This window comes from Furipterus horrens, unplaced genomic scaffold, assembly GCF_987537825.1.
Source record: "Furipterus horrens unplaced genomic scaffold, mFurHor1.1.pri manual_scaffold_6, whole genome shotgun sequence".
NCBI lineage: Eukaryota > Metazoa > Chordata > Mammalia > Chiroptera > Furipteridae > Furipterus > Furipterus horrens.
The window spans coordinates 31582851-31596065 of record NW_028327176.1 but is presented as its reverse complement, the minus strand read 5'-3'; the positions used below and the strand labels follow the sequence as shown (position 1 = coordinate 31596065).

Below are 13215 nucleotides of genomic sequence, written 5' to 3'. Positions count from 1 at the left end.
GGAAATGCCTCAACTTTCTAAGGTTCCCCGAGCTGTGAATCACCACCATTAAGAAAACGTCTGGTTTGATGATATAAAAATTAAAACTTCTATTTTGAAAAATTCCTACAACAAACTGAGGAGAAAATATTTACAATGCAAATAAACGTTTTAAATCCTTAATATAGAGTGCTTTTAACCCTACTTAGGAACATTTATTTAAAAATAGATAAATGATTTGAACAGGGAATTGATAGAATATTCAAAATAAGTTCATAAAAAGATGTTCCACTTCAATAATAAGCAAAGAATGCAAATTAAAATAACAGAAGAATCTGTTATTTATGTGTTAAATTTATACTTCTATTGATGTAAAGGTAACCTTCTTAAAGTGTGTCAAAATATGAAATATTCATAAACTTTGAACCAGCAATCTCTTTTTTTAGGGATTAATCTTAAAGATATACTTAAAACAATTAGACAAATATAGGTAGCCTTATACATTGCTAGAAGTGTAAAACAGTATAGCCACTTGTGAGGGCAATTTGGCAATAAATATTAAAACTTAAAATGTGCAAACCACACGATCCAGAATATTCTGCTTCTCGGTATTCCACACACATGCCCAAGAAGGCAGCTGTAAAACTATCCATTGCATTATTATCACAACAGTAAAAAACTGGAATCAATCTAAATGACTACCAATAAGGGAATACCTAAATGAACCATGGCACATCCATATTATAGAATTCTAGTCCATACTTAAAAGGAATATAGTAGCCACCGTGTGTAACAAAATAGATCTCTAAAACATTTTAAATGAAAAAAGCAAGTTGCACAATGAAATATGCATTTAGGTTTAAAAAAAGGAAATTCTATATACTGTGTATTGTCTATAGGTTTATACAGATGCATATAAATGCTCCAAAAGAGTCTGGAAAGTTACACACCAAACTGGTAATTATATAATTACCTCTGGCGCATAACTAGTATTGGAGATTATAATTTACCTGTAATGTTCTAATGTAACATAAGAATGTATTTATGCATTATGTATAAGTAAAAGTTAAAAATAGAAAGAAAAAGTTAAAAACAAATGCAGAGTTGTATGTGCAAGAACACCCACTGTAGTATTGCACATAACAGTGGAAAATAAGAAACAACCTAAAAATCCACTAGAGAGATTAGTTAACTAAATTATTTATTACACATTTATAGAATGATATACTATAAAGGCATTAAACAATGTATACTTAGAGGTATACATTTTTTATATATAAAGATGTCTACACTGTTTTATAAGGAAAAAACAGATTCTAAAACAGTGTATGTACCCAAATACAATGCTTTTTATAGCACATGTGTCTGTGTGTATGCATACACACATTAAAATTTTTTTGAATATAGATATATTATAACAAAGTTAAGAATAGCTAGCTTTGGGTGTTTCAGGGTAACCATAATTGTCTTCTTCATGTTCTGCTGCTGTATCTTCTGGTTTCTTTTTACAATGATTGTGTATTCTTACTATATTCAGATAAAAATTATAAATGTATTCCAATTATTTTTATGTTTCTAAAGTTAAAGATTTTCTTAAGTTTGACACTTATTGGCTGCCTGGCTGTCTCACCCTAAACAGGTTACCAGGCACTAGGGACATGAGTCCAACACGGCCTATGCATATATCATGTATTAGGTAAGGTTTGGATCTCCATTACCTCCTCCTCCCCAAAGAATCCCAATACCCACCAACCTCAAAATTGGGTAAAACCTAAATAATATGAATTGTGAAAACACTCTTGCCATTTTCTGAATTATTCCTGGCTTTTCCTCTGATTCAAATGTTAACAGAAGCTCACAAACCTTTCTCAAAGCCGTCATATACGCAGCAGCTTTTTTCTTGTACTGTAGCATGCATTCGGCTGACAGAGGACTAATGAATCCACCTGCGGCCTTAGGCCCATAGCTCAGTGAAGCAATGAAGTAATCCACATTGTTGCTGAAGAAAGATGCAATCTAAATGAAGTGTGACAAGAAGACAGACTTTGTTTTCCAATAATATATCTAAAATATGTATCTAATAGCTTTTAAAGCAAAGTTAAAGAGACAGAGAGAATGGATATGAAATTTCAGCACCTGCCCAAAAGCCTACATTTACTTATTTGACAATGCCTAAGCAATGATTTATAATAAAAAGACAATACCAGCATAAATATTGAGACTATACGTCTGACAGGTCTTAGTCTAGGTAATTTTTATTCTTCCTGAAAACCAAAACTGATTCTGATTTATTCAGAATATTCCTAGATGATGTTCACAAGCTCTTGACCTCTTAATTCTGCCATTACTCTCAAAATACACATATTTGGGTTATATAGTCCATTTGAATTTTAACTTTAAATGTTTCAAATTCCAACATAAGACATAACACAGGCATCTTGAATATGCAATCTCTACTCACATTTAATTTGTAAATATGAATCTGTATGTCACAAATATATTGGATTGGTCAAAACTCCATTATGTTTTTTCCATAAGATGGCTCTAGTAGTGCTTAGTTGTCCTTAACTTCATTCAAAACAATTTTGTTAGATTGTATTTTGACCAACTGTCATATCAGCGTGCACTTAAAAAAAATTATCAAAATCGGTGAATTTTTGTGCAGCCATTCTAATATTGAAGTTGGAAGAAAATAAGCAACACTTTCAGCATATTATGCTTTATTATTTCAAGAAAGGTAAGAATGTTAACTGAAACGCAAACAAAAATTTGTGCAGTGTATGGAGAAGGTGCTGTGACTGACTGAACATGTCAAAAGTGGTTTGCGAAGTTTCTTGTACTATTGAGATTTTGGCCAAATAATTCTTTGCTGTGGGGCTGTCTTCTGCATTGGAAGATGTTTAGCAGCACCCCTGGCCTCTACCCACTAGAAGCCCATAGCGGGAGATAGCCGACATACTCAAAGTATCCCAATCAATAAAGTTATTGGTGAAAATGAAAAATGTCTTTTATTTTACAGAAACAACATAATGGACTTTTTGGCCAACCCAGTAATAGAAAAGACTGAAAATTAAGTAGCCCCTTGTCATTTTTTGATTTAACCTTTATTAAATCTCCATAAGCAGCCACAAAGATCCATAACTGTAACTTTGCTGAGCCATGATATAGAATCTACAATGATATATGAAATGGTGGTATAAATAAAAATGTCTAAGAAAGTACTTACCCCCAAAAAGTAAATTCTTAGGTACCTTAAAGAGTATTCTATTTTGATAAGTAAGAAAAAGTGACTTACGAAAGAGAGTATCCTACATTGACAAAAATTGCTCAAAAAGTAGGCTATTAATTACTAGTGGTCTGAAAGCTTATATTTTTCATTAATACTTTACTTTGCCAAATGAAATTCTGTTAGGTAGTATTAAATAAAATGAGGATCTAGAATTCTTGAGCTATATATTCCTTATAAATGACATGGGACAATCATATACTCAGTGTTTGCATTTAGGTCATGTCAGTATACAGTGAGGTTTATTTCTTTCTTTCCTCTTTTGAATATGTCTACATTTTGCAAATGTTCTTTCACATGCATGTTATACTTTCCTACTGGTGTTTTTTAATTACAAACAATAAAATTTAGTTTAATCAAATCACATTAGCTAAGTATTAAGCTACCACAAACATTAGTTCAGACACTTATTTTAGTTAAAAACCATTTATAAAAAATTCAAACTGAAGACCAAATGCCTTTCCTTGAAACAACATTTTAAGGTTTCAGACAAAGCTAATCTAAAATAAACTATGACTATACAGGTATTTAATATTCCAGAGTTCTCATAAAAAGTGGCAAATGCATACTCCAGTAACATGTAAACATTCTCGTTTTCTGGAATTTGTCCAAACACTCTCTTTTTCTGGAATTTGTCTTAATTGAATCAAAGTTAGAATTATCCTCAGAAAGCTTCCAGCATGCCTATAGATAAAAACATTAAAGAGGAAGCAGTGGGTATGGTCTTCTGGCCAAGGAATCCTGTAGGCACAGATCTGTGAACTGACAGAACCTAACAGAAACACCTTTTAATTATGGCCCCAAACTATAGCAAACTGTCACAAAGACTAGTCTAGTCTGAGTTTGGGAAAGATGACACTGAATATTTGACATAATGTATGATTTCTGATGAACTTAAACCACTGGAAAAATTTTGTTTCTATTATGGTCAACCTGTCAGAAAAATAATGTTATATAAACATGGAAAGAAATTAGCATTTCCTTGAAAAATTATGTTGGGTCTGTTGAAATAAATGGGCTAAGACAGTCCTGAATACAGCCCTTTCAGCTTTATACATATAGGTAACTCTCACAGAAATCTTAATCTCTAAAAGCGTTGATGATAGCCAAATGAACATGCATTCTTAGAATGTGACTTCTGCTGAAACTAGATATCCAAGGTAAAAAAAGTTTTAAAGAAACTGGACTTCTGTCATTTTATAATAATAATTAAGTACTTAATGATCCAAATGATGATTATCCAACATTAAGAGTTCAATGAAAAGACATATGTTGAAGGCACTTTAAAAGTACTTGTTAAGGTATAAAACCACACAGGTAGCATTACCATAAACATTACCAAAACATAAACAAAAAGACTTGGAGGGAAAAACCAAAATATTAACAGAAGATTGTTTTCTTTTTATGTATGCCAATTTCTAAGTAGCAAACCTTTGATATACCCAAGGTTGTATATTGAGACCATCTAGAATCTTCAAATCATCAAATAACTCATTAAAATATAAGAGTTGAGTGATCCCCTTACTCATCACAAATGCTTAACAGCAACTACCATATTGTTTAAATATTGGGCAGGGAGAAAGAAAAGAGGGACATTTTACAAAAAGCCTGATATTCCAAAATCCTTTTACAGATCAATTTTCCTATATCACTCGAGAAAAAAAAAAAAAAAAAATATTTAAAAATTGAATTTAATGTCTATATAAACCAGAGAAAAATTACCTTTCCTGCTCCATTTGTTAATGCTACAACTGATGACAGGATACAGTCATTCGTTGTTATGAGCTTCTGTGTTGCTATTGGAAGTTCTTGCTCTATTGTAGCTTTTTGACTATAATGTTTGGAAATATCTGTAAAAGCAATTGAATGAAAACTCTTTACTATCTATACACAAGTGGCATACAGATAACCAGCCTGTTAACTTCTCATATCTATTAGTACAAATTTACTCAAAAAATAGTCCTAAATATCAAGATTGTGCTGAATATCAATTAGATCACAAAAAACAGAGAGAGGTGAGGGTCTCTTAACACCATCCTGGTGTCTCCATTACAGCCACCAGCTTATAGGTTCTTCATTTGAATGTCAGCTCTTAATCTAGTATTGGGTAGATAACCCTGACCAGTGTTTACCAGTTAAAAACCCTGATTTGATAGTCCAGTAGGAAAACAAGACTTTATATTGTACTTATATAAGGAACCATGAGGCTGGAACAGAACACCCAACAGAGGCAAAATGTCCCACAATCCTTACTGGACCTTAGCTAATTTGCTAGTACACACTCTAACAATGAGAAATGTCTACACAGCCAAATAAGGATTGAATACTCATGTCTGGCTTCACAGGTTTTGCCTCCAGTCCAAGAATATTATAACCATGGTCTGTCAGAAGAGCACAGAAGAGAGGCTTAGATATAAACATGTTAAGTCAAACTACAGTAGGTGAAACTGGCCAAACAGCTAAGCTTGGGGTTTTCTGGGCCTCGGAGAAATAAAATAATTTTGTCTAGGAAGTAAGGGATAATAGGAGAATTAATAAGACACTGACTTACAAGGAAGGTTAATTATATTTTTAAATAATAAAATGTTTACCATACAGCCTCCTTTGAATTTTTTTAGAATATTTCCATTATACAGCACATAGCAGGTGTGTATGCAGAGAATTTAATTTATTGAGAATGAAGAAATTTAGTTGATTTTAGACAGTAGATCCTTAAAAGGACATAAGACTATTTAGGAAAAAAATGGTATTTGAGGTTTAAACTTATATATTTTAGTACAAAATTACTGTAACTTTTATTAATAAGATTATTTTTGCTAAAAATTTAAAACTAGGGTGTTGTTTTATTTATGTATTTTATATATACATATACATAGACTTTTAATAGTTTTACTTATTTTTTAAATTATATTTTAGAGATTTTGCTATTACAATTGTCCCAAATTTTCCTTCTTTGCCCTCTCCATATAGCACACCATACTCCCTCTGCCAATCCCCACACCATTGTTCATGTCCTTGGGTCATGTGTACAGGTTCTTTGGCTGATCCCTTTCCTATACTGTACTTTACATCCCCATGACTATCCTGTAACTACCAATTGGTACTTCGTAATCCCTTTACCTTTTCATCCATGCCCCAGACACCCCTCCTCTCTGGCAACCATCAAAACACTCTCTGTACCCATGCTTCTATTTCTGTTCTACTTGCTTACTCAGCTTTTTTTCTTAATGATTCAATTGCTGATAAATATGTATTTATTGCCATTTTATTGTTTCTAGTTTTGATCTTCTTTGTTTAAATACATCCCTTTAACATTTCATTTAATAATGGTTTGGTGATGATGAACTCCTTTAGTTTTTTCTTGTCTGGGAGGCTCTTTATCTGAATTTCAATTTTAAATCACAGTTTTGCTGAGTTATTTTGGTTGTAGGTCCTTGCTTTTTATCACTTTGAATATTTCTTGCCAATCCCTTCTACCCTACAAAGTTTCTTTTGAGAAATCAGCTGACAGTCTTATGGGAACTTCCCTGTAGGTAACTGCTTTTAAGATTCTCTTTTTATCTTTAACCTTTGGAATTTTAATTATGATGTGTCTTGGTGTGGACCTCTTTGCATCCATCTTCTCTGGGACTCTCTGTCCTTCCTGGACTTGTATGTCTATTTCCTTCACCAAATTAGGGAAGTTTTCTTTCATTATTTTGTCAAATAGGTTTCCAATTTCTTGCTCTTTCTCTTCTCCTTTCAGCACCCCGATGATGTGAATGTTGGAATGCTTGAAGTTGTCCCAGAGGGTCCTTACACTATCCTAGTTTTTTTTGTTGTTGTTGTTTTATTCTTTTTTCTTCTTATTCTGCCTGTGTTTTGCTTCCTTATGTTCCCATTTATTTGATTCTCAGTTTTATCCACTCCACTGTTTTCCCTGTAAATTGTTCTTCTTTTCTATCAGTGTATCCTTTGTTTCTGTCTGGATCTTTTTTATGTTGTTGAGTCCTCACTAAGTTTCTTGAGCATCCTTATAAACAAGTGTTTTGAACTCTGCATTTGATAGATCGCTTATCTCAATTTTGTTTTGTTCCTTTTCTGGAGTTTTGATCTGTTCTTTCAATTGGCAATGTTTCTTTGTCTCCTCAGTTTGGCAGCCTCCCTGTATTTCTTTCTCTGTATTAGGTAGAGCTGCTCTGACTCTAGTGTGTAGTGGTAGTAGGTGCCCTGTAGGGTCCAGTGCACAACCTCCCATATCACCCTTGCTGGATACTTGAGGTGCACCCTTCGTGCAGGCTGAGTATACCCTCCTCTTGTAGTTGATCCTTGATTGCTGTTGGCAGGTCAATGGGAGGGATTTACTCAGGCCAGTCAACTGCAAGAACTGGCTGTACCACTGACCACCAACCTCCACCCTCCATGGAGGATCAGGGCCCATTCCATAGCAGAGGACTTACTTCAGCAGGGCTCTAGTGCCCACTGAGTCCATCCCTTTAGTGTGTTGCTTATAGGAGGTCTTTGGGTGGTGATGCTCCGACGTGGTCTGTAGCTGTCCACTGGGTGTGCAGGCTTCAGGGTTTCCGGGGAGGTATATGCCAAGGTCAACCACTGCCTGTGTTCTGCTACTTGTACTAGATTTGGATGTGCCTACCCACTGCCAGGCTGTGACCCAAGGACAGCTGCTGCTAATGCCAGGCCTGGGGCCACTTAGTAAGAGGTATGGGGACCTGCTGAAGCCAGCTGTTGCTTGTTTGAGAAGACTTAGGAAGATCTGAAGCATGAGCCAAAACAAGCTATTTGTATGCAAAAGCGACTGTTAAAGGCTTAAGTAGGCCAGTTAGCTGGGTTGGCAGAGCCTCAGGGGATCACCACAGTCGAGCAAACATTGTGAGCCAGGTAGATGGAGCCTCAGGTATGATGCCCACCACTTTGTTGGGGAAGAGCTCAGAAAAAGAACAATGGACTCTGCCAGAAGTTCTGCCTGGGAGAAAACTGCCCCCCAACTCTCGCCCTGATGTCAGACACTTCAATTCCTCCCTGTATGTCACTGGTGCCTTTCAAGCTGCTGCCCCAGTGCTGGAGCTCAGAGGGAGTGAGTCTGAATAAGTCCGTGAGTGAGCCCTTTAAGAGAAACTGCTTGGAAATCCAGCAGTTTCTTCCACTAACTCAATCCTCGCTGTTTTTTACAGCCAGAGTTATAAGATTTAACTTCCTGGTACTGAAACCCTGGGAAGGGGGGCTGGTGTTGGCTGGGACTCCTTGCTCCCAAGATATCCCTCCCGATTTTTATCCACCACACATGGGTGTGGGACCAGCCCATTCAACATCTCCATGTCTCTGCCCCTCCTACCAGTCTGAATGGATGTGGTTTCTTCTTTATTTCTGTACTTGTTGGGGTTCCATGCAGCTCAATTTCTGATGATTCTGACTGATGGCTGTTCTATAGTTTAGTTGTAATTCTGATGTGGTTGTGCAAGGAAGCAAGGCATGTTTACCTAGGCTGCCATCTTGGAGAATCTCCCTAATTTAATAGTTTTAGATTTATAGAAAAGTTACAGCCAGTTTTCCCTACTGTTAACATCTTACATTACTATGGTATAGTTGTCACAACAAAGGAACCAACTAAATGATACATTACTATTAAGTTTAACCTATTCTTTTTTTTTTAAATTATTCTCTGTATATTCAAAAGACATTCAAGTGAATGAAAATTCTACTGGAACGCCAAACAGGTTTTGTATACTGAACTTGCTAAACTTTAACATAGACATTTTCTTCCTATACACCACAGAAAGTTTCGTTTAATATTTTACATGAAATATACAATGCTATAATACAATTTGGCCAGTACGCAATCCTGGTTGATTGGTAGGTGATTGAGATACTTATGAAAGACATACAATACTAAGAACACTTATATGACTTCTACTGATCAATGTTACTATACTTTGACAATAATTTTCCCAATCTAAGTGTTTACTCTTTATTCAGTCCAAATATTTTAAATATTTAGGGTATTCTTTGACATTAAATTTTAACTCTAAAAGAAAAATCATGTGACTTAGACCAGAGATTTATTTTTCTTTTATGTTTCTTATGAGACTACCTGCTTTAGAACTAAGACTAACAATCAACAATTCTCAGAATCACCCTTGTTAAAAGGTTAATTCACTCCTATTTTAAATCCACATAGGATACATCTTTTAATAAGTCTCTTTCTCTCTCTTTTTACACTGAGACTAGCCAGCCTGCCTGCCTGCCTGCCTTCCTTCCTTCTTTCCTTCCAACTTGGATCAAGCAATTACTCAGGGCAAAGCACAAAGGGAAGAGGTCTGAAAAACAAGAGTTCTCTTAAACATAAAGCTTCTTCTCTTGATGCCCATTAATGCTCACCACAAGTTTTCACGAGAGATATACAACAGTCTTCAAAGTGAGGTAAAAAGATCTGAACTGTAAACCTGACACCAGGACTCCATAATCTTGCCAACCATCCTTCATGTTTCCCAATATTCTCTTTATATTGTGTTCATTTTCAAGGACAGAAACAAGTGGGTTTTAGGGAGCCTCTGATCCTCCCATAATTTCTATCAGCTCATGCCAAATAATAATAGTAACAATCCTGGATTTGGACCCCTTGGCATCTTCTCAATTTTATATAATGTATGAACAAAAGCACCTTCAGAAAACCTTGTATATTATAGATCAATTAAAATAGAAATAAAATCAAGATTTTAAAATGTAAATAAAGCTTTAAGACCCCTGTCATTGGATAGCTACCTTCCACTGCTCTAGTCCCTCATTTACAGGAGTGCCAGAGGAAATTACTAGCGGGAAGAAATCATGATATTAGCATAGGAAAATTTAGAAAACAAAACCAAAAAAAATCTCTAGTCACAGAGCCACTTGTAGTTTCGGTGGCTTAATTCTGGCTTAAGTAAAATTCTCAAACACAGGACTATAGCTGAGTCTGAGCTCCCCAAACCAAAGCTGCACAAGAAAGGGGACCAACCCTTTAGGTTTCCTGTGAACCAGACTTAAGTTCTACAGGGCTGGGCTGACTGCTCTTACCTGCCACCAATACTGTCTGTTCCAGCTGTTCCTTGCAACCAGGGCTAGCTCCAGAATTGGGTCACTTTTAAAGTTCCTTATAATTGAAGAGAAGCCACCAGAAGAACCATTCTCCAAACTGAATGGTAAGGTGGTACTGGGTAAAACAGCTGAGTCTAAGAACAATTCCCAGTTTCATAACTAGTGTGCCAATCTTCGGAAGTGTCCCAAACATACCCATCTTATATAAGCCAACTAAAACAATTTTAAGTTTTTAAAAATTATTTTCTGTAAAACTAGCAATTGGTCACGAATTGTTAAACACCTCAGTGAATAATCTAGGCACCTGGGCTATTTCCAATAGTCCTTCATAACTGCTCCCTCCCTACCCCAACAGTCTTCAAAATGAAGAGAAAGAAGGAAAACAACCTAGTAGCCACACAGAGCTACCGACTAAAAATTTTCAGGATTCTGGATAAGAAGCATATGAAATGCTTTTCAGCAGACTACAGCCTTTAAAGCACACAAGCAAATGAAAAGTGACCAAAGCTTAAAAATAGAAATTAATTTCATAAGACTCTGCTGAACAAAATAGGACTTGATATGGGCACTTTACACATAAAAATGCACAGGTTCATGGAAAGTTAGTGCATTCTTTCTGGGAACTTTAAACCTTGGTTTCCTCAATTCCTTCATCCGTGGGCTCTAACAAGTGCAATGTATTTTGCTAAATGCCTCTGAATAGCATGTCTGGTTCGATAAAATTCACACACCTGCCTTAAGTCAGTGTAATGTATTTTTGGCTAAAGTACTGTGCGCACAAGGGTTTCTCTTCAGCACTTTGTTCATCTTCAGAAATGAAGCAGATGGGAAAAGCAGAAGGCAGTGAGCTTTATGCACTTAAGTGTAAGCCAAATGCTACTAAGCCTCTATCTGGGGTCTATTAGCTTTGGCAGTGTTTGTTTAAATCTCATTCAGGCAGATCTGAGAAAGTGGGATGAAGGTTTTAATCTTATTTATATTCTTTTTCAAGCCTCACCTTTCATGACATCATGAAATCCATGCAGAGCAGCACCAACATTTGTTAAGACAGAACTGTAGTTTGTCCGAAGGAGTCCATCTGGCTCCGTACCTAGGAAACCAAAATCACAAACCTAAGCATTTTCCCATAAGACTTTGCCTGAAAAATTGAAAGCCCACCATCTCCCTCTACTTTTGGGAAAAGAAAGAATGAAGACTGCTTGTGATATGTTGAAAATAATGGCTCTTAAAATCACTGCAGACATATTCAGATATAATGGTGATAAATACAGACACATCTAACTGGCTTGCATCTCCCACGTCCATAGACATTTTTAATGATTAAGAATCAAAATTAAATTGCTAAGAAGGATTATATCTTTCACGATTCTTTTGGAAATGAAAGTCTGTGAGTTTTCACCTTGTTACGATATAACATACTTTTAATTTTATTCTTTCCCTGCACATTATTTTTTGATAAGCATCACTAAAAACACTATAATTCAAACATCACAGAGTTCCACTTCTGAATGACAACATAAGCAGCTAGCTATACAGATCCACTTTCCAGCACAACTAGTGAAAAATATTAAAAAGTAACTATTTAAAAAATATATTAAAAAGCAACCATTTAAAACTCTGGAAGTAATCCTAAAGATATACAGTAAATAAGGAAATATTTACTTCAGAAAATCTATAATAATTCGTAACAACAGTGAGAGTCTGTGGTATGTGAACCAAGACCCACTCCCTCCCTCCCTCCCTGTACCAGCTCATAAAGTAGAAACCCCACTCCAGACTGGTACAGCCAAGAATACAGGACTCCCTTTTCCTAACTCCCAGCTGGAGAATTGCAGCTCTCATCTTGGACACAGATACTTATTGCTGAGCAAAGCAGAGAGACGAGGGTTCCCTTCTTTCACCCATCCCCAACTCTACCTGGAGTGGAGGCTCTATCTGGGCACAGTGCTGCTGAGAAGCTGGGGCCATGATCACCTGTGCCCAGCTCATCAACAAGAGTTCCATGCTGAAAGAGGCAAGCCAAGGAGACCTGGGACTGCTGCCCTACCCCCTCCACCAAGTGCTCAGCTAAGAAATGCAGGGGTGTCACTCTGAGAGAAGGACACCCCTGTCTCCTCCCCAGCACTGTAACCATGGCTCAGAGATTTAGCCCAAGTGGGAAGCAGGCCTTAAAACAGAAAGCCCTAAATCTCTTCTGAAGGGAACTGACTTAATTTGCAAGAGTGTGGGTTCAAGCCTAAGGACACATGCTCAAAAAATGATGAAGCTGGTAGCAAAAGCAATTAAGAGGAAATTGATAATTCATTAAAGATATAAGCTAAACTGTAGGCTGGCTGGTTTACCAGCGAGAACCAGAGAAAGAGACAGCTAAGAAGAGCCCTCTTGTGTTCAGAACAAATTTCAAACACTATCTCAAAAATTATACCTGCCAAGTATATGCTAGGTCTATAATGATATCTACAAAGGAGCCCAAATTTAATTAGCTCAGTCTGTGGAGCAATTTATGCCCCACAAGGCATTGTTGAAAACAAAAGAGCCATCAACCAGCAATCAATGGAGCTTAAACGTGGGTGTGATTTAAGGAAGGAGACAATGAAAGAGAGCCCTGTCAAAACCACTGTCCTCCCAGGGTGATTCTGTGTGTGTACAATTGTGAACCCACTGAGAAGCAAATCAGGGTGCAAAAATGATTCTCTGAAAACTACAAAATAACGTTTAAAAATTAAAGAAGACCTACACAGATGTACAAACATACCATGTCCATGGATCAGAAAACAACATTGTTAAGATGGCAATACTCCCCATATTAGTTTCTTAGGGCCGCTGTAACTAAGTACCACAAATGAAGTGGCTTAAAACCACAGAAACGTATACTTTCA

The 13215-nt window shown here is 36.2% G+C and overlaps 1 protein-coding gene across 1 annotated transcript in view; it reads right to left on the bottom strand.

Annotated features, from left to right (window-relative positions):
- Positions 1 to 13215, bottom strand: part of PPP1R21 (protein phosphatase 1 regulatory subunit 21) — a 59008-nt gene that overhangs the window by 14738 nt on the left and 31055 nt on the right. The window contains exons 13-15 of the mRNA XM_090281266.1: positions 11334 to 11426; positions 4988 to 5115; positions 1843 to 1995 (exon numbers count right to left, since the gene is read on the bottom strand). Of these exons, the coding sequence (XP_090137392.1) occupies positions 1843 to 1995; positions 4988 to 5115; positions 11334 to 11426 (374 nt within the window). The remainder of the gene's footprint in view (positions 1 to 1842; positions 1996 to 4987; positions 5116 to 11333; positions 11427 to 13215) is intronic.